This window comes from Oncorhynchus keta, chromosome 26, assembly GCF_023373465.1.
Source record: "Oncorhynchus keta strain PuntledgeMale-10-30-2019 chromosome 26, Oket_V2, whole genome shotgun sequence".
Classification (NCBI taxonomy): Eukaryota; Metazoa; Chordata; class Actinopteri; order Salmoniformes; family Salmonidae; genus Oncorhynchus; species Oncorhynchus keta.
The window spans coordinates 33,864,129-33,889,931 of NC_068446.1; the positions used below are offsets into that span (position 1 = coordinate 33,864,129).

The window sequence follows — 25,803 nt, forward strand, 5'->3', positions numbered from 1 at the left end:
GGGCGTCTAGGAATCTTTGGGTTGTCAGAGAATTTATAGCACAGCTTTTGATGATCCTTGGTTGGGGTCTGAGCAGATTATTGTTGCGATTGCAAACATAATAAGGGGCGGCAGGGTAGCCTAGTGGTTAGAGCGTTGGACTAGTAACCGGAAGGTTGTGAGTTCAAACCCCCGAGCTGACAAGGTACAAATCTGTCGTTCTGCCCCTGAACAGGCAGTTAACCCACTGTTCCCAGGCCGTCATTGAAAATAAGAATTTGTTCTTAACCGACTTGCCTGGTTAAATAAAGGTAAAATAAAAAAATAAAAATAATAAAATGGTGGTCCGATAGTCCAGGTTTATGAGGAAAAACATTAAGATCCACAATATTTATTCCATGGGACAAAACTAGGTCCAGAGTATGACTGTGGCAGTGAGTACGTCCAGAGACATGTTGGACAAAACCCACTGTCGATGATGGCTCTTTCCCTCTCTCTTAGCCCATCTCTCTCTCTCCTCAGATCTGACTATGACTTGGAGTATGACAGCTACCCAGATGACCTCTACGGCAGGTAGGCTTCTATACTGTACCTGGTCTCACCTACAGATCTATATTTTGCTAGAGTTTTGTGTTTTTCACTCTAATGGCCAAGTACTGAACAAGCTCTATTACGATCAAGTGTTCTGGTTTAGAACTTGTACTTAGCTGTTGTATGTAAAGATGCTCTCTAGTGTTGCAAAACCCTTTCTGAAAGTGAATGCAATTATCTAGTCTTCCTTCTCTTCCTCTTTTAATTGCATGTGTCTCATGGACAGGCTTATCTCTGACTCCTGATTTGTCTAAGAGGAGTATGTCTGCTTGTGATAGTCAGGCCCCTTGGATGAGATACGATAGATCATACTGTACCATCCTAGTGTTAACCCGTCTTAAATCCCCTTGCCTGGTATAGACCAAACGGCTACACAACACAAAATAAACTTTATTTGCTTGAGTAACTGTGTGTCTATATTCTTCTGCAAGTGATAATTGTGTGACTGTATTTTGAAGGGCCTGAGGGAGGGAAATGCTGTAGTGTTCTGAGGGGAGGGGTGTCTCAAAGTGAACCCCTGCTTAGTGCCGAGGCTCTACTTGTATAGTGTAATTAGCCAGGCTTTGAACGGCTGTGAGAAGCGGGCCCTCTGTGGCTGGTGCTGATGAAGGGAGCTGCGGAGAGGAGAGAAGAGAACTTGCATAAATAGCAGGGGGGTGTTAGAGCAGGGACAGACTGAGAAAGCCCCTCTATCTCCATCAATGTCGAAGAGCAGCTGATGCTTTGTATAGAGGCACAGCATTGATAGGGGTTTATGAAATATGATATCATGTCCAGATATATCTGTGAAGATGTATTGACTGTAAGCCATTTTAAACTGCCTAGTACCAAGGGTACACAATTTAAACCTGTCAGAGTTGGGGGACCTTGGGGCAATTGTTTTCTGATTACCCAATTGCACCGTTTAAATGAACCTTGATGTGTCCTTATTCACAGCTACAATAGCAAGACTTGTTAACAAGGTTTTCCCTGTGGATTACTTTAGGTAACATAGCTCCTATTTCTGTACACTGAAAATGTCAATTTCACAGATTGAGAATAATATAATAACAATAAGTATACTAAGACTGAGGTATGGTTAAACATTATACAATGATGTAGAAAATAAATTAGATAATATTGGCACAATCATTGATTCATGTTTTGATTTACTCATGATGTCAAGCAAAGAGGCACTGAGTTTGAAGGTATAAATAAATCATTCTCTGTATTATTATTCTGACATTTCACATTCTTAAAATAAAGTGGTGACCCTATCTGACCTAAGACAAATCATTTTTTACAAGGATTAAATGTCAGGAATTGTGAAAAACTGAGCTTAAATATGTTTGGCTACGGTCTATGTTAATTTGTAAGTCGCTCTGGATAAGAGCGTCTGCTAAATGACTTAAATGTAAATGTAAACTTCCGACTTCAAAGAAGACATGATGACTAAGCAAATGTGTACTCAATGTACATAATTCGACATTAATGAAGCATATTTTCATAGACAATTTGAAATCTAACTTTTTTCTAAATGTGGAAACCTACTTGTATCGGTAATGATAATCAATACGGTTGTGTTTGCAGTCTGACAAGAGAATGTTTATCTGGAGAAATATAAAGAGATCGGCTTACCTGGTAGCCATCTTGAAGGTACTGGCAGATGTGTTGCTTCATTCAAAGTCAAACTTTGTTAAAAATTCTCTGTGTGTGTGTAAACAGTCCTTCAAAAATGTTGCAGACATCAGTCATGCACACTTCATTTTCCACAATTTTTTCATTATTATTATACATGAATATTCAGTTAATCGAGAACATCCATTTATTTTTTTCTGAATCTTTTCATTTGACTCTGTATAAATTACAACATAACATACATTCAGACAGAGCTGGACACGTTGAGGTAATGTGAATTTCATCAGAAAATGCAATAAAATACTAAAATAATGAATTCCTAAAATTGAAATGACTATTTGTGCAAGGTAGAGAACACTTATCTTTATTATGATATTTTGTTATTGTCACGACTTCCGCCAAAGTCGGTCCCTCTCCTTGTTCGGGCGGCGTTTGGCGGTCGACGTCACCGGCTTTCTAGCCACCGCCGATCCACATTTCATTTTCCATTTGTTCTGTCTTTGTCTTATCACACCTGGCTTCACTCAACCAATTACTTGTTTATTATTTAACCCTCTGTTCCCCATGTTGTGTTTGTGAGTGATTGTTTATTGTAATTCGGTCCGTCTTTGTGGGCTCGGTATGTTACTTACTTGTTCCTAACCAGTTGTGTTTTTTTGTTATTTTCTTTACGTTGTTTGTCACTTTTTTTTCTTTCTTATTTTGTACATAATGTTGCTGCTAATGTCTCTTATGACCGAATATAACTTCTTTTTTTATTTCACCTTTATTTAACCAGGTAGGCTAGTTGAGAACAAGTTCTCATTTGCAACTGCGACCTGGCCAAGATAAAGCATAGCAGTGTGAACAGACAACACAGAGTTACACATGGAGTAAACAATTAGCAAGTCAATAACACAGTAGAAAAAAAAATGGGCAGTCTATATACAATGTGTGCAAAAGGCATGAGGAGGTAGGCGAATAATACAATTTTGCAGATTAACACTGGAGTGATAAATGATCAGATGGGCATGTACAGGTAGAGATATTGGTGTGCAAAAGAGCAGAAAAGTAAATAAATAAAAACAGTATAAAAACAGTATGGGAATGAGGTAGGTGAAAAAGGGTGAGCTATTTACCAATAGACTATGTACAGCTGCAGCGATCGGTTAGCTGCTCGGATAGCTGATGTTTGAAGTTGGTGAGGGAGATAAAAGTCTCCAACTTCAGCGATTTTTGCAATTCGTTCCAGTCACAGGCAGCAGAGTACTGGAACGAAAGGCGGCCAAATGAGGTGTTGGCTTTAGGGATGATCAGTGAGATACACCTGCTGGAGCGCGTGCTACGGATGGGTGTTGCCATCGTGACCAGTGAACTGAGATAAGGCGGAGCTTTACCTAGCATGGACTTGTAGATGACCTGGAGCCAGTGGGTCTGGCGACGAATATGTAGTGAGGGCCAGCCGACTAGAGCATACAAGTCGCAGTGGTGGGTGGTATAAGGTGCTTTAGTGACAAAACGGATGGCACTGTGATAGACTGCATCCAGTTTGCTGAGTAGAGTGTTGGAAGCCATTTTGTAGATGACATCGCCGAAGTCGAGGATCGGTAGGATAGTCAGTTTTACTAGGGTAAGCTTGGCAGCGTGGGTGAAGGAGGCTTTGTTGCGGAATAGAAAGCCGACTCTGGATTTGATTTTTGATTGGAGATGTTTGATGTGAGTCTGGAAGGAGAGTTTGCAGTCTAGCCAGACACCTAGGTACTTATAGATGTCCACATATTCAAGGTTTGAACCATCCAGGGTGGTGATGCTAGTCGGGCATGCGGGTGCAGGCAGCGATCGGTTGAAAAGCATGCATTTGGTTTTACTCGCGTTTAAGAGCAGTTGGAGGCCACGGAAGGAGTGCTGTATGGCATTGAAGCTCGTTTGGAGGTTGGATAGCACAGTGTCCAATGACGGGCCGAAAGTATATAGAATGGTGTCGTCTGCGTAGAGGTGGATCAGGGAATCGCCCGCAGCAAGAGCAACATCATTGATATATACAGAGAAAAGAGTCGGCCCGAGAATTGAACCCTGTGGCACCCCCATAGAGACTGCCAGAGGACCGGACAGCATGCCCTCCGATTTGACACACTGAACTCTGTCTGCAAAGTAATTGGTGAACCAGGCAAGGCAGTCATCCGAAAAACCGAGGCTGTTGAGTCTGCCGATAAGAATTTGGTGATTGACAGAGTCGAAAGCCTTGGCGAGGTCGATGAAGACGGCTGCACAGTACTGTCTTTTATCGATGGCGGTTATGATATCATTTAGTACCTTGAGTGTGGCTGAGGTGCACCCGTGACCGGCTCGGAAACCAGATTGCACAGCGGAGAAGGTACGGTGGGATTCGAGATGGTCAGTGACCTGTTTGTTGACTTGGCTTTCGAAGACCTTAGATAGGCAGGGCAGGATGGATATAGGTCTATAGCAGTTTGGGTCCAGGGTGTCTCCCCCTTTGAAGAGGGGGATGACTGCGGCAGCTTTCAATCCTTGGGGATCTCAGACGATATGAAAGAGAGGTTGAACAGGCTGGTAATAGGGGTTGCGACAATGGCGGCAGATAGTTTCAGAAATAGCGGGTCCAGATTGTCAAGCCCAGCTGATTTGTACGGGTCAAGGTTTTGCAGCTCTTTCAGAACATCTGCTATCTGGATTTGGGTAAAGGAGAACCTGGAGAGGCTTGGGTGAGGAACTACGGGGGGCGGAGCTGTTGGCCGAGGTTGGAGTAGCCAGGCGGAAGGCATGGCCAGCCGTTGAGAAGTGCTTATTGAAGTTTTCGATAATCATGGATTTATCGGTGGAGACCGTGTTTCCTAGCCTCAGTGCAGTGGGCAGCTGGGAGGAGGTGCTCTTGTTCTCCATGGACTTCACAGTGTCCCAGAACTTTTTGGAGTTGGAGCTACAGGATGCAAACTTCTGCCTGAAGAAGCTGGCCTTAGCTTTCCTGACTGACTGCGTGTATTGGTTCCTGACTTCCCTGAACAGTTGCATATCACGGGGGCTATTCGATGCTATTGCAGTCCGCCACAGGATGTTTTTGTGCTGGTCGAGGGCAGTCAGGTCTGGAGTGAACCAAGGGCTGTATCTGTTCTTGGTTCTGCATTTTTTGAACGGAGCATGCTTATCTAAAATGGTGAGGAAGTTACTTTTAAAGAATGACCAGGCATCCTCAACTGACGGGATGAGGTCAATGTCCTTCCAGGATACACGGGCCAGGTCGATTAGAAAGGCCTGCTCACAGAAGTGTTTTAGGGAGCGTTTGACAGTGATGAGGGTGGTCGTTTGACTGCGGCTCCATGGCGGATACAGGCGATGAGGCAGTGATCGCTGAGATCCTGGTTGAAGACAGCGGAGGTATATTTGGAGGGCCAGTTGGTCAGGATGACGTCTATGAGGGTGCCCTTGTTTACAGAGTTAGGGTTGTACCTGGTGGGTTCCTTGATGATTTGAGTGAGATTGAGGGCATCTAGCTTAGATTGTAGGACTGCCGGGGTGTTAAGCATATCCCAGTTTAGGTCACCTAACAGAACAAACTCTGAAGCTAGATGGGGGCGATCAATTCACAAATGGTGTCCAGGGCGCAGCTGGGAGCTGACGGGGGTCGGTAGCAGGCGGCAACAGTGATAGACTTGTTTCTGGAGAGAGTAATTTTCAAAATTAGTAGTTCAAACTGTTTGGGTATGGACCTGGAAAGTATGACATTACTTTGCAGGCTATCTCTGCAGTAGACTGCGACTCCGCCCCCTTTGGCAGTTCTATCTTGACGGAAGATGTTATAGTTGGGTATGGAAATCTCTGAATTTTTGGTGGCCTTCCTGAGCCAGGATTCAGACACGGCAAGGACATCAGGGTTAGCAGAGTGTGCTAAAGCAGTGAGTAAAACAAACTTAGGGAGGAGGCTTCTGATGTTGACATGCATAAAACCAAGACTTTTTCGATCACAGAAGTCAACAAATGAGGGTACCTGGGGGCATGCAGGGCCTGGGTTTACCTCCACATCACCCGCGGAACAGAGAAGGAGTAGTATGAGGGTGCGGCTAAAGGCTATCAAAACTGGTCGCCTAGAGCGTTGGGGGCAGAGGATAAGAGGAGCAGGTTTCTGGGCATGGTAGAATATATTCAGGGCATAATGCGCAGACAGGGGTATGGTGGGGTGCGGGTACAGCGGAGGTAAGCCCAGGCACTGGGTGATGATGAGAGAGGTTGTATCTCTGGACATGCTGGTTGTAATGGGTGAGGTCACCGCATGTGTGGGGGTGGGACAAAGGAGGTAACAGGGGTATGCAGAGTGGATCTAGGGGCTCCATTGTGAACTAAAACAATGATAACTAACCTGAACAACAGTATACAAGGCATATTGACATTTGGGAGAGACATACAGCGAGGCATACAGTAATCACAGGTGTTGAATTGGGAAAGCTAGCTAAAAACAGTAGGCGAGGCTAATCAGCTAGCACAACAAACAGCAGGTAAAATGGCGTTGACTAGGCAACTGGGCCGGCAGATAAACAAACAAGCAGAATGGGGTACCGTGATTAATGGACAGTCCAGCGTGCGTCAGCTATGTAGCCAAGAAATCAGTGTCCAGGGGGCAGCGGTGGATGGGCAGGGAAGCTGGGCTGGCGAGTGTTATCCAGGTTTTTTTTTTTTTTTTTTTAAACTAACAATGACTAAATAGCTTGTAGCTAGTTAGCTGGTTAGCGTCTGGAGGTTCTTGAGTGTGTCATAAAAATAAATCAAAATTAAAAGTGATAGCGAATCCGTATCACAGTGGGTGAGGCAGGTTTCCAGAAGGTATAAACAAATAAAAATCAAAGAGAGATAGAAAGTAAATGGGTTCAGAAGTGTTTGGGATGAGGTGAGTCAGATGGTTAGCAGGCCTGTGCTAACAAGCTAACAGTTCGTAGGCCCGGGCTAGACAAGCTAGCCGTTAGCAGGCCGAATAGCAAGTAGGGAGATAGCGAGGGCTAGAGAGCTAACCTTTGGGGGACGTCGCGATGGACATCAGAACTGAGATTACTCACCACAAACTGGCAGAATCCTTTTCTTCCTTTAATGAGCCCGACATGAATGACATACTGCTTTCCCGGGAACAGGCCCAGATCCCTGTCATTTGCGTGAAGAGAAGGGGGAGAAAAAGGGGCTGGAGGGCGGACTGACTTCTGAGAATTCCTAGGCAATTGAATAAACCCCCACTGCCTTCCATTGTGCTAGCAAACGTGCAATCTTTGGAAAATAAAATCAATAACCTACACAGAAGATTAAACTATCAGTAGGGACATTCAAAACTGTAATATTTTATCATGGCTGAATGATGACATTATCAACATACAGCTGGCTGGTCATACACTGTATCGGCAGGATAGAACAGCTGCGTCTGGTAAGACAAGGGGCGGCAAACTACTGTATGTATTTTTGTAAATAACAGCTGGTGCACAATATTTAAGGAAGTCTCAAGGTTTTGCTCGCCCGAGGTAGAGTATCTCATGATAAGCTGTCTACCTAGAGCACACTATCTACCTAGAGAATTTATCTGTATTTTTCATAGCTGTCTACACCACAGACTGATGCTGGCACTAAGACCGCACTCAATGAGCTGTATTCCACCATAAGCAAACAGGAAAACGCTCACCCAGAGGCGGCACTCCTAGTGGCCGGGGACTTTAATGCAGGGAACATAAACTTAAATCAGTCTGACCAAATTTCTATCAGCATGTTAAATGTGCAACCAGAGGGAAAAAAACTCTGGACCATACAAAGCTCTCCCTCACCCTCCATTTGGCAAATCTGACCATAATTCTATCATCCTGATTCCTGCATACAAGCACCAGTGACTAGATCAATACAAAAATGGTCAGATGAAGCAGATGCTAAGATTTTTCAACTCTGACACCGATTATTTGGAGGACCAAAAAAGCCTATACCGATTAATCTGACGACTTTTATTTTATGTATTTGTAATAATGACAATTACGACAATACTGAATTTACGACAATACACTTATTTTAACTTAATATAATACATCAATAAAATCAATTTAGCCTCAAATAAATAATGAAACATGTCCAATTTGGAGAGAGAGGCAGGTGTTTATTGCATTGGACTAGTTAACTGTAAGGTTGCAAGATTGGATCCCCCGAGCTGACAAGGTGAAAATCTGTCATTCTGCCCCTGAACAAGGCAGTTAACCCACTGTTCCTAGGCCGTCATTGAAATTAAGAATGTGTTCTTAACTGACTTGCCTAGTTAAATAAAGATTAAATATAGGTTTAAAAAAAATAAAAAATAATAAAAAACATCAGCCAAATCGGTGTTCAAAAATACAGATTTCCGATTGTTATGAAAACCTGAAAATCGGCCCTAATTAATCGGCCATTCCGATTAATCGGCCGACCTCTAATACATACCCCAACCAGAAGCCATGGATTACAGGCAACATCCACACTGACCTAAAGGCTAGAGCTGCTGCTTTCAAGGAGTGGGACTCTAAACCCAGAAGCTTATAAGAAATCCCACTATGCCCTCCGACGAAACATCAAACATTCAAAGCATCAATTCAGGACTTAGATTGAATTGTACTACACCGGCTCTGACGCTCGTCGGATGTGGCAGGGCCTGCAAACCATTACAGACTACAAAGGGAAGCACAGCCGAGAGCTGCCCAGTAACACGAGCCTACTGGACGAGTTAAATACTTTATGCTCGCTTCGAGGCAAATAACACTGAAACATGCATGAGAGCTGTAGTCAATGAACAACATTCTCACATAGGTGCTTCTTTTGTCCAGGTGGGAAAGGGCAGTGTCAAGTGTAATAGAGATGGTGTCATCTGTTGATTTGTTTTGGAGTGAACAAGGTCAGAGATAAGGGCAGAGAAGCTTGTTTGAAACTAAGAAAGCTTTGTTATAGAGCTTTTAACACAAAATCCAGGGAGGGGCCAGCTGAGTATAAGACTATTATCTGCATATAAATGGATGAGAGTGCTTCCTACTACCTGAGCTATGTTGTTGACGTAAATTGGAAAGAGTATGGGGTCTAGGATCGAGGTACACCCTTGGTGACAGGCAGTGGCTGTGGCAGCAGATGTTCTGAATTTACACACTGCACTCTTTGAGAGAGGTAGTTAGCAAACCAGGCCAAAGACCCCTCAGAGACACCAATACTCTAGCCGACCAACAAGAATGGAAAGGTCTATCGTATCAAAAGCATTGGACAAATCAATAAAATAGCAGCACAACATTGCTTAGAATCAAGGGCAATAGTGACATAATTTATGACCTTTAAGGTTGCAGTGACAACAATAACGTGAGCAGAAACTGGTTTGCATACCAGAGAGAACACTAGACATCAAGAACGCCAGTTAGTTGATTACTGACACGTTTTTATAACACTTTTGATAAACAGGGCAAGATAGAAATTGGCCTATAATAACAGTTAGGATCAACCTGATCTCTCCATTTAAATAAAGGATGTACGTGGCTGCCTTCCAAGCAATGGAAATCTCCCCAGAGAGGAGAGAGGTTAAAAAGGTCAGAGATAGGCTCAGCGAGTAATAGGGGCAGCAACCTTAAAGAAGAAAGGATCTAAACCATCTGACCCAGATGTTCTTTTGGGGTCAAGTTTAAGGAACTCCTTTAGCACCTCAGACTCAGTGACCGACTGTAGGGAGAAACTGTGTGGCAGAGCGGTGAAAAAGGAGGAAGGAGCATCAGGCCTAGTCGCATTAGAAGGGGTGGGAGATGATGAAGTGTTGGATGGGCAAGGAGGCATGGCTGAGTCAAATATGAATCTTGACTTCATCAAGTGGTGATTATAAAACTCAGCCATGTACATCTTGCCAATAACAACCACATAATCAACATTAAGGGACATGGGTAGCTGTGAGGAGGGTTTATTCTCCAGATCTTTCACCATTTTCCAGGACTTCTTGGGGTTAGACCCATAGAGAGAGAACTGCTCCTTGAATAACTAACTTTGGCCTTCCGGATAGCCTAAATGCACTTATTTCTTATTTGCCTGAATGACAGGATTTGTGTGCCGAGCTTTTCACCAAATGGTGTCCTTGAGGTGGAGTAACTCTGCCAGATCACGGTCGAACCAGGGCCCGAACTTGTTTTTCATTTATTTATGGGGGCGTACTTGTTAACAATATCACTGAAAAGATCTTTAAAAAAAGAAGGTCCAAGCATCTTCAACAGAGGGGATCAAGCTTATTCTATACCAATTTACAGAAGCTCGGTCATGAAGGAAGGCTTGCTCATTAAAGTTTTTCAGCAAGCGTCTATGACAAATCAGGACAGGTTTAGCTGAGCAGCCATTACGAACGCAGGCCGTAAAACAGTGATCATTAAGGTCATTACAGAAAACACCAGACGGATTCCTATCAGGACTATTTGAGGATAACATCAAGGAGCGTAGCATTTTCTGGGTGTTTGGAGTCATACCTTGTGGGATTGGTAATAATCTGAGAGAGCTTTAGGGAGTCCCATTGTTTTAAGACTTGATCAAGTGGTTAAAGCATGTCCCAGTTTAGGTCACCAAGCAGGACAAATTCAGACTGAGTGGGGCCAGGAGAGAGCATAGGGCAGGTAGGGTACAGGTCGGTGCTGATAGTGGCTCAGCCAACAGATCATATGATGCAGTACTTCCCTGAGGGTTGCGGGTAGCAGGGCAGCAGAGTTTCTGTATTGAAACCAGATCATTTGATGCAGTACTTCCCTGAGGGTTGCGGGTAGCAGAGTTTCTGTATTGAAACTATCTATTGACCCGCACTGTATCCACATGACCTGGTTGTCAGCCGCTGGTGGTGATTTCACAGATGGATGAAGACAGTCTCTCTGTACACAGTCTCTTTGCATAGCTGACTGGCCGCCTGGCCGCCCGCCCACTGGTCCGGAGTAAAAACACAGCCCAGGGCGGCGGCAGTGGAGCACTGTGAGGAAAGGGGGAATGCCAGGGCAGTGGAGGGAAAAGGGCAGATCGAACAGAGGATGAGTGGAGAGGGGGATGACAGTATGAAAGACAAGGCACTCGCCAGCCAGCTCAGGCATAGCTGATTGATAGGTGATCCATTCAGTCCCATCTCCACTTTTACAGACACTCTTATGGCCATAGAAATGCAAGGCCTTGCAGTCTGAGTTAAAAAAGTATCTTAACTTCATCCTGCACTGGCATTGGATTAGTGATTATATATATGTATGTCCTCTTATGAAAAACCTAAATCTGTTTTGCAGTGCATCCAATAAGAACTTTGGTAATTCACTCAAACAACATCTTACCCTTTCTCTGAGTCCCAGTCTTAATCTAATATCATTGTCTTTGTGTATCTTAGTATAAAGTAGCTTCATCCTGAACTTACTTTGAACTGTAGCCTACTGTACATACTGTATGAAATGAGCTGCCAGACTAAGCCACTGATTCATTCTCATTGAGCCCAGCATTTCAGAGGCCCTGTGTGTGTGTAAATATGTATTGGCAATTATCTGCTCTGCTGTGGATTAAAAGCTTACAAAAGTACAGTACTCTCAAAGTAATTCTCTCTCTCCTTCATGGACTTTTCTTTGTTGCCAGAGACTACATGTAAGGCAGAGTAGGTCATCATATTCAGAAGTTCTCAGTAAAGTCAACTATATATCCACAGTTCTTTTTTGCTTCTCTACATTTCTGTAAGACACATAGACAATACACGTGCTACAACCACATAGACGGGGCAGCTGCATCTCTGTCAAACTGCACAGTCAGATGATCTGAAACATCACCACACCCTCCATTTGCTGGGAAGCACACCACAGGAGGCTGGTGGCACCTTATTGGGGAGGATGAGCTCCTGGTAATGACTGGATGGGAATTAGTGGAACGGTATCCAATACATCAAAGACAGCTTCCATGTTTTTGATGCTATACCATTCGCTCCGTTCCAGACATTATTATGAGCCCTCCTCCCTTCAGCAGCTTCCACTGATGCATACACAGTAGTCGCTGGTATCAGAAGACATATTTGAGAGAGAGAGACCAGCGCAAATCAAAGCACCCCAGACAGTGCTCTTTGGACAAGGGCTATTTAGTGCACCAGGCTATGAGATCAATCTAGAACAGATGATATCAATATATCACTGTGATTATAGTGTAACGATAGTCGTATGAAGGAGTGGACCCAACCGAAGCGTGGTAAGTGTTCATGATAAATTTAATACTCAAAACACAAGAACAAAATAACATGGAGGGGAAACCGAAACAATCCTGTCAGGTGCAGACACTAAACAGAAAACAACTACCCACAAAACCCAAACGAAAAAGGACAACTTATATATGATCCCCTGGACTGTGGCGGCGCACAGTCCTGTGGAGGCGCACTGGAGGCCTGATGCGTGGGACCGGTACAGGTGGCACCTGGATGATGACACTCACCTCAGGGCGAGTGCAGGGAGGAGGCAAAGGACGTACTGGACTGTTGAGGCGCACTGGAGGTCTAAAGGGTAGAGCTGGCACAACCCATCCTGGATGGATGGTTATTTTTGCCCTGCAAATGCGGGGCTCTGGCACAGGTCGCACTGGGCTGTGCAGATGCACCGGAGACACATTGCGCAGAGCTGGCGCAGGATATCTTGGTCCAAGGAGACCAGGAGCTTTGAGCCAGCACCATCCGTCCTGGCTGGATGCCCATTCTAGCCCGGCCAATGCGGGGAGCTGTAATAGAGCTCACCGGGCAATGAATGGGCACTGGAGACACCGTGCGCATCACTGCATAACACGGTGCCTGACCAGTCACACTGACTCTGCCACTCTCCTCGTGTGCCCCCCCAAAAAATATTTTTGGAGCTGCCTCTCGGGTTTCCGTGCTAGCTGTGTCCCCTCGTATCGTTGCCGTTCCTCTTTCGCTGTTTCCACCTGTTTCCATGGCAGGGTCTTGTCCCCTGCCATAACCTCCTCCCAGGTCCATGATGTCCTCCACTCTCTTTTCTCCCGGGCCCAGGATCTCTGCTCCTCTTGACCACGCTGCTTGGTCCTTTTTAGGTGGGTAGTTCTGTAGCGATAGTCGTATGAAGGAGTGGACCAAAACGCAGTGTGGTAAGTGTTCATGATAAATGGAATACTCAAAACACATGAACAAAATAACTAAGATGGAAAACCGAAACAGTCCTGTCAGGTGCAGACACTAAACAGAAAACAACCACCCACAACACCCAAACGAAAAAGGACAACTTATATATGATCCCCAATCAGAGACAATGATAGACAGCTGCCTCTGATTGGGAACCACACCAACATAGAAATAAAGAAACTAGAATGCCCACCCTAATCACACCTTGGCCTAACCAAAATAGAGAATAAAAACATCTCTATGGCCAGGCCGTGACATAGAGTATACACTCAATATATAATGGCACCAAATAGCTTATGGACATTATAAACGAGTCCACCATTTCATTTGATTGGCATTAATAACCTTTACTGTAAATCTTTCTGGGGGCAGGTATTTTCAGTGCTGCCAGCCTGCCAGGGAGATTGACTCTCATCCTGCAGGGATATGTCTACACTCTTAGAAAAAAAGGTGCCAACTAGATCTTTAAAGGGTTCTTTGGCTGTCCCCATAGCAAAACATTTGGAAGAACCCTTTTTGGTAGCAGGTAGAACCCTTTAGGTCCCAGGTAGAACCCTTTTGGGGGTTCTACCTGGAACCAAAAAGGGTTATCCTAAGGGGACAGCCGAAGAACCAATTGGACCCCTTTTTTCAAAGAGTGTATTGTCCAGCTCCCATTTGGGAATTTAGGAACGTTTGCTCTGACACATCAGCAGGCGATTGTTTTAAAACACGTGCTAGCTGGAGAATCTTCAGTTTATGAGAAGGAAAAAAAAAACAATATAACAGTCTTAACTAGGGTATATCACATGGCCAAGAAAGGATCAGGACCCTATTCAAAAGCAATGTTCCCTATAATGTTTTTCGACATGGAGCCATTTTGAAGTCTACTGAGCGCAACTTCCTGCGCGTGTTTACTGTGAACACTGACACGGAACCCAAACCGGCTGCGCTTGTGCGCCATCGTGCGCTATCGTGCATAAATGTATTTTGCCCCCCCACACCAAACGGGATCATGACACGCAGGTAAAAATATCAAAACAAACTCTCAAAATGACATTAATTTGGGGACAGGTCGAAAATCATTAAAATGTATGGCAATTTAGCTAGTTAGCTTGCACTTGCTAGCTAACGTTAATTTGTCCGATTTAGCTAGCTTGCTGTTGCTAGCTAATTTGTCCTGGGATATAAACATTGAGTTGTTATTTTACCTGAAATGCACAAAGACCTCTACTCCAACAATTAATCCACACATAAAACGGCCAACCGAATCGTTTCTAGTTTAATTTATATCGTGATCGCATCTAAACTTTCATTGTATTACCACGACTACCGGCAAAACAGTTAATCTTTCAGTCACCCACGTGGGTATAACCAATGAGGAGATGGCACGTGCTTCTATAAACCAATGAGGAGATGGGAGAGGCAGGACTTTCAGCGCGATCTGCGTCAGAAATAGGAATGAGTTCTATTTTAGCCCTTGGCGTCGCAGACGCGCGCGAGCAGTGTGGGTGGAATAATTAAATAACATGGATTTCTAAATTTATTTAGCAAGTTCGTGCACCCGACGTGTCCAGTCTGGTCAGCATGTGAGGTTGTGCCCACTTTAAGTTACAGTTTTAACAGTGGCCAAGTAGGCTACTGTGGCTATTTGATCATAATATAGGCCTACAGGAGTGGTCTACCATCAAAAACAATAGAGAAAAATACATCCCATAACATTTTAGCATGTAAATAGCTGTTCTAACATTCAGCCTACAGTAGCAGCAAATGTGTGGTATTCAATGTAGGCCTACATGAGATTTAAAAAACAACAACATACAGGGCTTGACATTAAAAACCTCTGGGATATGTGGGACTTTAGCGTCCCACCTGGCAAACATCCAGTGAAAATGCAGAGCGCCAAATTCAAATAAATGACTATAAAAATGTAACTTCCATGAAATCACACATTCAATATACCAAATTAAAGCTACACTTGTTGTGAATCCAGCCAACATGTCAGATTTAAAAAATGCTTTACGGCGAAAGCAAACGATGCTGTTATCTGAGGATAGCACCCAAGTAAACAAAGACAGACAAGCATTTTTCAACCCTCCAGGCGCGACACAAAACGCAGAAATAAAGATATAATTCATGACTTACCTTTGACAAGCTTCTTCTATTGGCACTCCAATATGTCCCATAAACAAATGGTCCTTTTGTTCGATTAATTCCGTTGATATATATCCAAAATGTCCATTTATTTGGCGCGTTTGATCCAGAAAAACACCGGTTCCAACTCGCTCAACATAACTACAAAAGTTACCTGTAAGCTTTGTCCAAACATTTCAAACTACTTTTGTAATACAACTTTAGGTATTTTTTTACGTAAATAATGGATAAAATTGAAGACTGGATGATTTGTGTTCAATACCGGAGGAAAACAAAGTGTAGCTAGCTTTATAATATAATAATATAATAATATATGCCATTTAGCTGACGCTTTTATCCAAAGCGACTTACAGTCATGTGTGCATACATTCTACGTATGGGTGGTCCCGGGAAACGAACCCACTACCCTGGCGTTACAAGCGCCATGCTCTACCAACTGAGCCACAGAATACAAACACACACCAGTCAACAAAACAGATGATGTCTACTGCAGAATAGATCATTTAATCCATAAAGGAAGCGGCTTCCATAAAATGAAGCTCCACCTTGAGGTGTCTCATCTTTGACCAGAGCTTTCAGGTCACGCGCCTCTAACAAAGAGTACAATTCCCTCTATCCTCATTCTGAACAGTGTTACTTCTTCATTTCTCAAAGGAAAAACCTCAACCAATTTCTAAAGACTGTTGACCTCCAGTGGAAACGATAGGAACCGCAAAAAGGTCTCTTAGGAATCTGGATTCCCAAGGAAAAGTCCTTGAAACGAGAGTGACCTCAAAAAAAAGAAAAATATCTGAATGGTTTGTCCTCAGGGTTTTGCCTGCCAAATAAGTTCTGTTATAGTCACAGACATAATTCAAACAGTTTTAGAAACTTCAGAGTGTTTCTATCCAAATCTACTAATATGCATATCTTAGCTTCTGGGCATGAGTGGCAGACAGTTTAATTTGGGCACGCTTTTCATTCAAAATTCCAAATGCTGCACCCTATCCTAGAGAAGTTATTAAGGAGGTGACTGAAGATGTTGTGTTGTTTGATGCAAGAAACCATTTTACAAAATACAATTATTATTATTCTATACCATTATTACAGAGAATCAGACAAATTATGCTACCCTCTGCCTATTGGCTATTTAGCTTATTCAAGATAATCTCAAAATACAACACTGTCACTTTAAGACATAAAAAAAGGTAATTAACTGACCCACTTTTCATAGATAGCTAAACATGTACACATTTTATGCTCTCATAGGAAGCAACCACTCCCTCATTGTTGACTACAAATCAGATGTAACTGGGCTAATAACTCACTAACTAGCAAAGAATATGAACAAATCTGCACAGGTGGCAACATACAGCTCTTACTTTGATCTCAAAACAAGCGCATCTACTTGCGACTGCTCATGCTGTAAAAACGGTCCACTTCATATTGAATGGCACAGATAGCAATGGCTATTTGCATATAGGTCTACTGCAGCTCTGATTGGTTATGTTAAACCGGTCTGTGTAGATTACAGGCCTTGATTGTCAATACAATAGAATCCTACTCTGATGCGCTCTGCCTACAAGAACATCTCTTGTAGTTAGTTTTGCATACTAAATATTGAATAATTCGTTTTGCTTCAGTATGTTACGTTGAAAGTGGCTAATTTTGCATTGATTTGAGCACAATTCCCACAGTAGAGTGAAACGATGATAGTGTTCACTAAAGGGGAAAAACTAGAAAGTTTAATGAAGTTCAATCTTGTGCTCTCTGTGCAGGCTGATATTTCTTCTGTGTGGCAATCCGAGGTAAGCTGCACTCCCACTAATGTGTGCAACTTAGAGGGAACATTGCTCATAAGTAATATTGTGTATTTTCCCTACAGAGTGTTTGACTACCAGGGTGTCCCAGCCTCCGTAATGCCAGTCCTAGTGGAGCCCAGCCCTATGAAACACTCCCGTGATCCCTCTTTCTCCTCCGGCCTGCACCGATCCAGAGACAGACCACAGGGCAAGAGGAGCACACAGCGCACTGGCTCTTCTAGGGCCAAATGTAAGAGACCTCACACACTGTAACACACACACACTCATGCACGCACACATACACAATCTGTCATACTGTGTGACTTACACACTCTTGCGCACTCTATGCAGTCACACACATTCCCATCTTTACCACACACAGTCCCACCCTCACCACACACAGACACACCCTCACCACACAGACATACCCTCACCACACAGTCACTCACCACACACAGAAACACCCTCACCACACACAGACACACCCTCACCACACAGTACTACACTCACCACACACAGAAACACCCTCACCACACACAGACACACCTTAACCACACATACGCACACCCTCCCCACACACAGAAACACCCTCATCACACCCCAAAACACCCTCACCACACACAGAAACACCCTCACCACACACAGAAACACCACCACCACACCCAGACACACCCTCACCACATATTCCTACACTCACCACACACAGACACACCTTCACCACACACAGAAACACCCTCACCACACAGTACTACACTCACCACACACAGAAACACCTTCACCACACACAGACACACCTTCACCACACATAGACACACCTTCACCACACACAGAAACACCCTCACCACATACAAAAACACCCTCACCACACACAGAAACACCCTCACCACACACAGAAACACCCTCACCACACACAGACACACCCTCACCACACAGACATGCCCTCACCACACAGTCACTCACCACACACAGAAACACCCTCACCACACACAGACACACCCTCACCACACAGTCCTACACTCACCACACACAGTCCCACCCTCACCACGAACAATCCCACCCATAAAAACAGCTCATTACAGGGAGAATGTAATCTGTGCATGTGCAGTGAACGTTTTATCTGGAGTGTGTGAGCCTATGAATCCATATGGGAGTGTGTGTATTGTAAACCTGAATGTTCCTCCCTGTGTAATGTCATCCCTACATGGGGAACGGCAGCGCTGGGAGCCCATAGTACAGGGAGAGGCACCAGATGGTCTCTTCATTAAAAGCTCTCTGCTCCTTCCACTACCAAGCCTACCATACCCAGTCTAGCAGCATGCTGCAATTATACCAAGTTAATAGTGCATAACAAATAAGAATTGTTTATACTAGTTTATTACAAGCCTTAATAGTTTTTACTGCCAGCCCATCAGAGGGAAATTAGATTGTAGCTGCAGAGGTCGAACAGCTTTTAACAGCAAAGAGTTTCAGGGTTGTGATATGAATGTTCCAATACAGGCTACTGGAGAGAGATGCTAAGGGAGACGGTGCTTACAGTGATGGCATGAATGACAAGACAAAGTGGATGATAATTAAGGGAGACACGATTGCCGATTACCCAGGCCCGATTGCTTCTGCCAAATGTAAAGCCTGGCCCTGCTCGAAACCAGAAATAACTGTTAGTAAATTTGTTAGCAGCTCCTCTATCGCACACGCTCCCTGCGCGCAGACAGCTCACTCTGCTTATGGCGGCTCTGAGGCGGTAACCATAGCAACGGCTCTGCTTGGGCTACTCTGCTCAATGAAGAGACGTGAGACCAGTGAGCTGTTAGCTACTTGTCAGCACTCTAAACTCCAACATTATTATTTTCTGTGAAATAATCTCTCCTGTTTTATATTTGACAAGGTTGAAGCATCTTCTGACACAATGTTATTATCTTATTCAGATATGACTGTACTGCGCAGCAGAGCACGAGCAAATGGCTCAGCTTCAAAATGTTAGTGATACAATATATACACAAAAGTGTGTGGACACACCTTCAAATTAGTGGATTTGGCTATTTCAGCCACACCCGTACTGACTGGTGTATAAAATCTAGCAAACAGTCCTGCAATCTCCATTGACAAACATTGGCAGTAGAATGGCCTTACTGAAAAGCTCAGTGACTTTCAACGTGGCACCATCATAGGATGTCATCTTTCCAACAAGTCCATTCGTCAAATTCCTGCCCTGCTAGAGCTGCCTCGGTCAACTGTAAGTGCTGTTATTGTGAAGTGGAAACGTCTTGGAGTAACAATGGCTCAGTTGCGAAGTGGTATGCCCCACAAGTTTACAGAATGGGACCACGAGTGCTGAAGTGTGTAAAAATGGTCTGTCCTCGGTTGCAACATTCACTACCGAGTTCCAAAATGCCTCTGGAAGCAACATCGTTACAAGAACTGTTCATCAAGAGCTTCATGAAATCAAACATAGTGCCAACTGTAAAGTTTGGTGGAGGAGGAATAATGGTCTGGGTCTGTTTTTCATGGTTTGGGCTAGGCCCTTTAGTTCCAGTAAAGGGAAATCTTAACGCTAAAGTATAGAATTACATTCTAGACGATTCTGTGCTTCCAACTTTGTGGCAACAGTTTGGGGAAGGACCTTTCCTGTTTCAGCATGACAATGCCCACATAAACAAAGATCGGTGTGGAAGAACTTGACTGGCCTGCACAGAGCCCTGACCTCAACCCCATCGAACACCTTTGGGATGAATTGGAATGCCGACTGCGAGCCAGGCCTAATCGCCCAACATCAGTGCCCATCCTCACTAATGCTCTTGTGGCTGAATGGAAGCAAGTCCCCGCAGCAATGTCCCAACATCTAGTGGAAAGTCTTCCCAGAAGAGTGGAGGCTGTTACAGCTGCAAAGAGGCGACCAACTCCATATTAATGCCCATGGTTTTGGAATGAGATGTTCGACGAGCATACTTTTGGTCATGTAGTGTACATTTAGTGATACCTGAGCCGTCCTGTACCCTAGTTGTTGATGAAAAAACAGGCCCTAACCCCATGTATAATGTCGGGCGGGTTGGACTAGGGTCGGGGTAGCAGAGCTCTAGTCTGTTTCCACACTATTAAACCCTTCTGGGCCCAATTATTTTTTTAAGACCTACACTCATACATTTATGTCAATTGGAGATTTGTGCGAAAGAGGATTCATCCTTATCTCCCTTTCTCTTACTCTCTCCCACTCTCGTTCTGCAGTGAAGATGGCAGAGCTGCTGGCCATAAAGCGGGAGTTGACTCTGATCAAGGTGCAGATTGACGGACTGCTCGACAGCGTGGAAAAGATGGACAGACAGAGGAAGGACCACTCAGGTAGAGGAGAGCTGGGCTGGAGGCTGGGGAGTTTGTTTCATACTATCTCTTCATTGGAAGCTTAACTTTGAGAATTTCTCAGATTCTTTAGTGCTACATATGATACATTATTTCTAATGCTCTTGATAAGAGCTAACTGGAGGGGAAACATATTATTCATTGATGAGAGTAAAGAAAATCTATTCATCATCAGATTGTTGGCCCATTATGACTCCTATTTATTAGCGATTGGGGCATCTTGCATCAGTGAGCACTGCACCCAAAATGTTGTGTACAGGATTGCCAGGTTGACTAATGTGGCGCTATCTGCAACGTCAGGAGTAAAAACAAACACTGTTAAAATCAGGGCTATATTTGCCATGGAAAGCTGAGATGCACTGAAAACAGAGCCTACTGTACTATTGCTGACACACTGTCTCTCTGTGTGTGTGTGTGTGTGTGTGCGTGCGTGCGTCTGTGGTCCAGATTCACCTCCTACCCAGGAGGGCAGTGTGTCGGACTCAGTGAGCAGTCTGGAAGATTCTCCCGTCAGCCTCCCACACAGACAGAGGGAGAGCCCAGAGCCTGGAGAGGCCAGCGATGATGACCAACACCTCCAACACTACCAGCGCCACTGCAGGGTAAACAATACATCATTCTGCCTCCCTCTACTGGAGACACAACACACCTGCACCACCAGTAACTACTTCTGTGTGGGCTGTTTGTCAAAGTTTTCTGAAAGTCGATATCTTAACATATTAGCTGTCACTGTTGGTTGTCATAGTTATCTAAAAGTGGGTGTCTGTCATTGAAGAAAGAGAGCAAGATATTGGTAGAACAATAATTGATTATTTAGTAGCTTATTGTCATTTTTTGAAAAGAGTAATTATCTGCAATCACAGCCAATTGTCTGCCTACCTGTCTGACACAATAAGGGTTCTGGTTCTGTTCCACTGTTCATTATCTATGCCAGGCTGTGAGTCCGACATGCACACTGAGTCCGACACACTGCATGTTGGCATGTATTGTCATGAATCTTGTCCCAGAGGCAGCTCTGCAGCCACAAAGTCATAAATCTGATTTTAAACCTAACCTTAACCACACTGCTAACCCTAGCCAAAAAGGGATTTGTTTTTTTACATGAATTCTGAAGATATAGGCAATTTTTACTTTTCAGCAGGCCCATCTAGTGGAAAATCACTCAATGTTGCCTACAGGGCAAGATTCATGACCATTTTATTTATTTATTTTACCAGGCAAGTCAGTTAAGAACAAATTCTTATTTTCAATGAGGGCCTAGGAACAGTGGGTTAACTGCCTTGTTCAGGGGCAGAATGACAGATTTTTACCTTGTCAGCTCGGGGATTTGATCTTGCAACCTTCCGGTTATTAGTCCAACACTCTAACCACTAGGCTACCTGCCGCCAATAAACCTCAACCTGCGGCTGTGTGGGCTGAGCTGTAGGTGGGTTCACCAGGTGAGTCATAGTTTCTCTGACAGTTAAGGGGGAGGAAGATGGAAGGTATGAATAGAGCAGAAGATTGTTAACCAGACAACCACTGTACTGCATCCCAAATCTGTCTCAATGGCAAGGGGTAATACCACCTCCTAAGGTTGCCAGTCACTCATCCCTCCTAAACTTGGTTATATGCTGACATGACAAACACTGCTATATTTGCTCATCGCCATTTAGAAACCATCACTTTCACCAATCAAAAAGTGATCTCCAAAATTACCACAGCTGGGCATTTGATTAAGTTGATTTTGTTGGTCGATTAAAATATCCTGATTGCGCTGTGACTGTAATCCTCCATCTGTGCATCTCTTTAAAGTCTTCTCTCTGTCTTTTGGTTTCTCAGATAAATAACCATCAATCTGATCTGGAGGATGACATGTGAGGAGATCAGGTGTGTATGGCTAATGAAGGTGATTTGACAGAACTATATCACAAAAAAAGTATTGTTTGCATTGAAATGCTGTGTAATAAGTATAGGTTAATATATTGTGATATCGAGGTGCTTATGTTGTTGAAAATGGTCTCGAATCATAATGTACATGTTGTACACGTGAATTATTGAATGGTGTAGATGACCAGGTGTCCTTCAGTCTTGGTGATTATGTATTTTTAATTAGGAAAACTTGATGTTGATTTTAAGACCAATGATTGAATGTACAGTACATTAACTTGAAACTGCACTCGCACTGTAGCACTTTTGTACTTTGTAAACCAATTTAATGATCTTGAGGATAATGTGCTCCTCATAATGTTTAATGTCTGTTTTATGTGGTGAAGCCGAAAACAAATGTCCACATTGAGGGGACCAATAAAGTTTTTTAAATGTAAATTCTCCATCTTCTCACTCACTCTAGACTCAAGGACCTCAGTGACAGCAGCACGCAGAGATGGAGGGGGATTGAAGTGAAAGGAGGCGTGTTCATCTCTAATCACAGTCAACACGGACACAAACCTCAAATAAATATACTGTTCATTACAAAGTAGAGCTGGGGCGATAAACCGGAAATTATCGACAACAACCATACCGATCACTTATCGCAGGCATTTTGCTGATATCGTTCATTACGATAAGTAGCCTATACTAGAGAAATGTGAAGTTTGAAATGAATTAAGTTTGCTAAAATGGGTGATAGTCAATGGGACAATTGATGGCTACAACCATCAAACTAGAAGTAGTAGTTTAAAGGATAATGAAAAAACTGGTGTACATCAATGTTAAAAACGTATCATTCTATTTATCATAATTGCATCAATCCAGGCAAATCAGTGAATTGTTTTGTTTGATGAATAGGACATATCTCCCTGGTTACCCTCGGTTCCTTTATCACAGTCAGATTCTGCTCACCTTCGTGTCTCCATTTCTCCTTTAAAACAGGTTCCTACTGACTTATGGGCTCAACCAAATATGGCTGCTTTAAAAAAAAAGTGTAGTCTCTTGCGAAAGGGGACTGACAACCAGTGGTGGTTCTAGCTTGCATGGCTCCCTGGGTGAACCCCCCCACCCTTCAGCAAATCCTATATCACACAAATACACAAATAGAAGAACACACTTAAAAAGAAGAGAACCGTATTATTACACTATTGCACTTCAAACAAGAAACACACTAATTAAATTGCAAAACTAATTGCATTAGTACTGTACAAAGTTAGAGGTGCGCTATTTGATAGATTCCCCCGCTCCTCCTACCTCGGGCTTCCAGTGGGGAGACCTGACGTCAACCTACCCCGCCCCCCTCCCCATCTCGTACTTCTGAGTGGGAGACCTTCCCAGGCAGTAGCCTGCATAGCTCACAAACTAGAATCAGGGCGCCCACTCCGACAAGGTTAATTGACCCACAGTCCCACACGGGGACATTATATAATTGACGTGACGAGCAAATGAGCGATAGAAAATCGATCGCGCAAATGTCACCATTCAGATTATTATTATTTTTTTGGTGTAAAATGCTACCATGTCCTCTATGCCTAAATCCGCCACTGCGGATATGCTTCAGACAGACCGACAACTACATTTTCTCTCAGATTAGAGATAAGGATTTGCAATGCTGTTTGCCACTTACTTTATCCAGTTCGCCACATAATTGGAATGTGTAATAAATCAATTCATATAAAAAGTCATTCAAGATTTACCAGGCATAGGCCAACAGTATCAGGCATCTACACTACCTGTGCGTTCTCCTAATCTTTCCATATGTGTCTCTACCAATTTCCCAGTGTCCACATTAATAAAGACTGTCAGTGTGATAACAGCTGTCTGCATGATGTTATCACTGGGCTTGTAATCACCATGCCTGTTGTCATTATTTGAAGCTCGCCATGTTTGGAACTAACAAAGTGGTGCCCCTATAGAACCCCAGGGACCAGTGTGCATGGGGTTATGGCTTTGGTGAATTAGTGTTAATTTGACTGATTGAGAAACTTGATTATGAACCTAGAGGAGTCACTGCTGTTGTTTAAGAATGGGTACTGCCCTCCCCTCACTGTCCCCACTGTAGAAGGGAGATATGTACATGTACAGTAGATGTTAAGTACTTATAAACCAAACTACCATGTTTTGTCATTGTCAATGACTCGAGGAGGGATTTGGTTGATTGAGTTATTTTGGGGACCATTACGGCTGGTGTCAAACTTAGGGGGTGCTTCAATGTCACAACTGAACTATTCTTCATTGTAAATAGTCATAACAATTGTCAATAATGCTAACGTTACTGTATAACGTTCTACTCATAGAAATGTATTCTGTTTCTATGGTTTTACTATACCATGGTGATTGTTTGAAAACAACAGTTGAAAAAAGTACATTTCACTTTCTAAGCAGCAAGAAAATGATTCAAGACTGTATTTATGTACTCTGAAAAAAGAAAGAATATTGAAGATATGATGATCCCTTATACAACTTGATGAATTGACTTACAATTGACATTTTTCTTGTTATATTCCCATTCATTCATTATATAAAACATTTTGCTTTTACTTTGCGTTGTTATATAGTAGGGCTGTCAGAGTTAATCAGTTAACTCGAGTTAACTTTTTATAATTTTAGTGCACTTTTTAAAATCGTGATTAATCGCATTGAAAAAAAACCTGGAAAATATCCAACATACATACATTTACATTACATTTAAGTCATTTAGCAGACGCTCTTATCCAGATAAGATAACAACAATGTTATGTCAAAACAAGTTGACATTGATTTTGCTTACCAGTACTTTGGACAAAATCAAGACGCCAATATTCTTAAAATGCTTTTAGTATGAACATTCTTAAAATTACAGCTCAATTTGATCAAATTCTGAATTTGAGGTAGTGATTAATCGCTTCAAATCCTGCTATTAACTCAATTTTTTTTAAATCGTTTGACAGCCCTATTATGTTTAATGAAGCCAGGTGGCTCTTTGTGTTTAATAAATACTAAATGTGAACTATACATTGTGATAGTAGGCTTAGTAAATGTACAACTATGTTCATATAACTGAGTGGTTCAGTTCATTTGACCGTACATTAGAGGAGTAGCCTAGGCCTAGAAAAGTGGTAGCTTATTGATTTCCATTGTTCTCTGTACCCCACTCACTAATTCACCTGACTTGTATATTCATAAACCAAGTTGTTAACAATTAGCCCAGTGGTTTGGACATTATTATATATATTTTCTATCTGTGGACTATTCCAATTTGATTGTGCATTGTCTCTTATCTTGTTATGGGCAATTAAGTCAGACACACAACCACAATAAACACTTTATCAACCATGT

The 25,803-nt window shown here is 43.1% G+C and overlaps 1 protein-coding gene across 1 annotated transcript; it reads left to right on the forward strand.

Annotated features, from left to right (window-relative positions):
• The first annotated feature begins 404 nt into the window (after positions 1-404).
• LOC118358748 (RNA-binding Raly-like protein) lies at positions 405-25,790 on the forward strand. The gene is made up of 6 exons (XM_035736678.2): positions 405-552; positions 17,304-17,470; positions 20,443-20,556; positions 21,022-21,176; positions 22,396-22,443; positions 22,907-25,790. Exons 1-5 carry the CDS (start codon positions 455-457, stop codon positions 22,432-22,434), a joined length of 573 nt encoding a protein of 190 aa, XP_035592571.1. The 5' UTR covers positions 405-454; the 3' UTR covers positions 22,435-22,443; positions 22,907-25,790.
• Positions 25,791-25,803: the final 13 nt, after the last annotated feature.

What these genes read in the sequence shown, in the direction of transcription:
- LOC118358748 (XM_035736678.2), top strand. Translation starts at nt 455, where the DNA reads ATGATGGCTCTTTCCCTCTCTCTTAGCCCATCTCTCTCTCTCCTCAGA. An exon ending in CCAGATGACCTCTACGGCAG is followed by an intron (nt 553 to 17,303) that starts GTAGGCTTCTAT and finishes TTTTCCCTACAG; the next exon opens with AGTGTTTGACTACCAGGGTG. An exon ending in TGGCTCTTCTAGGGCCAAAT is followed by an intron (nt 17,471 to 20,442) that starts GTAAGAGACCTC and finishes CTCGTTCTGCAG; the next exon opens with TGAAGATGGCAGAGCTGCTG.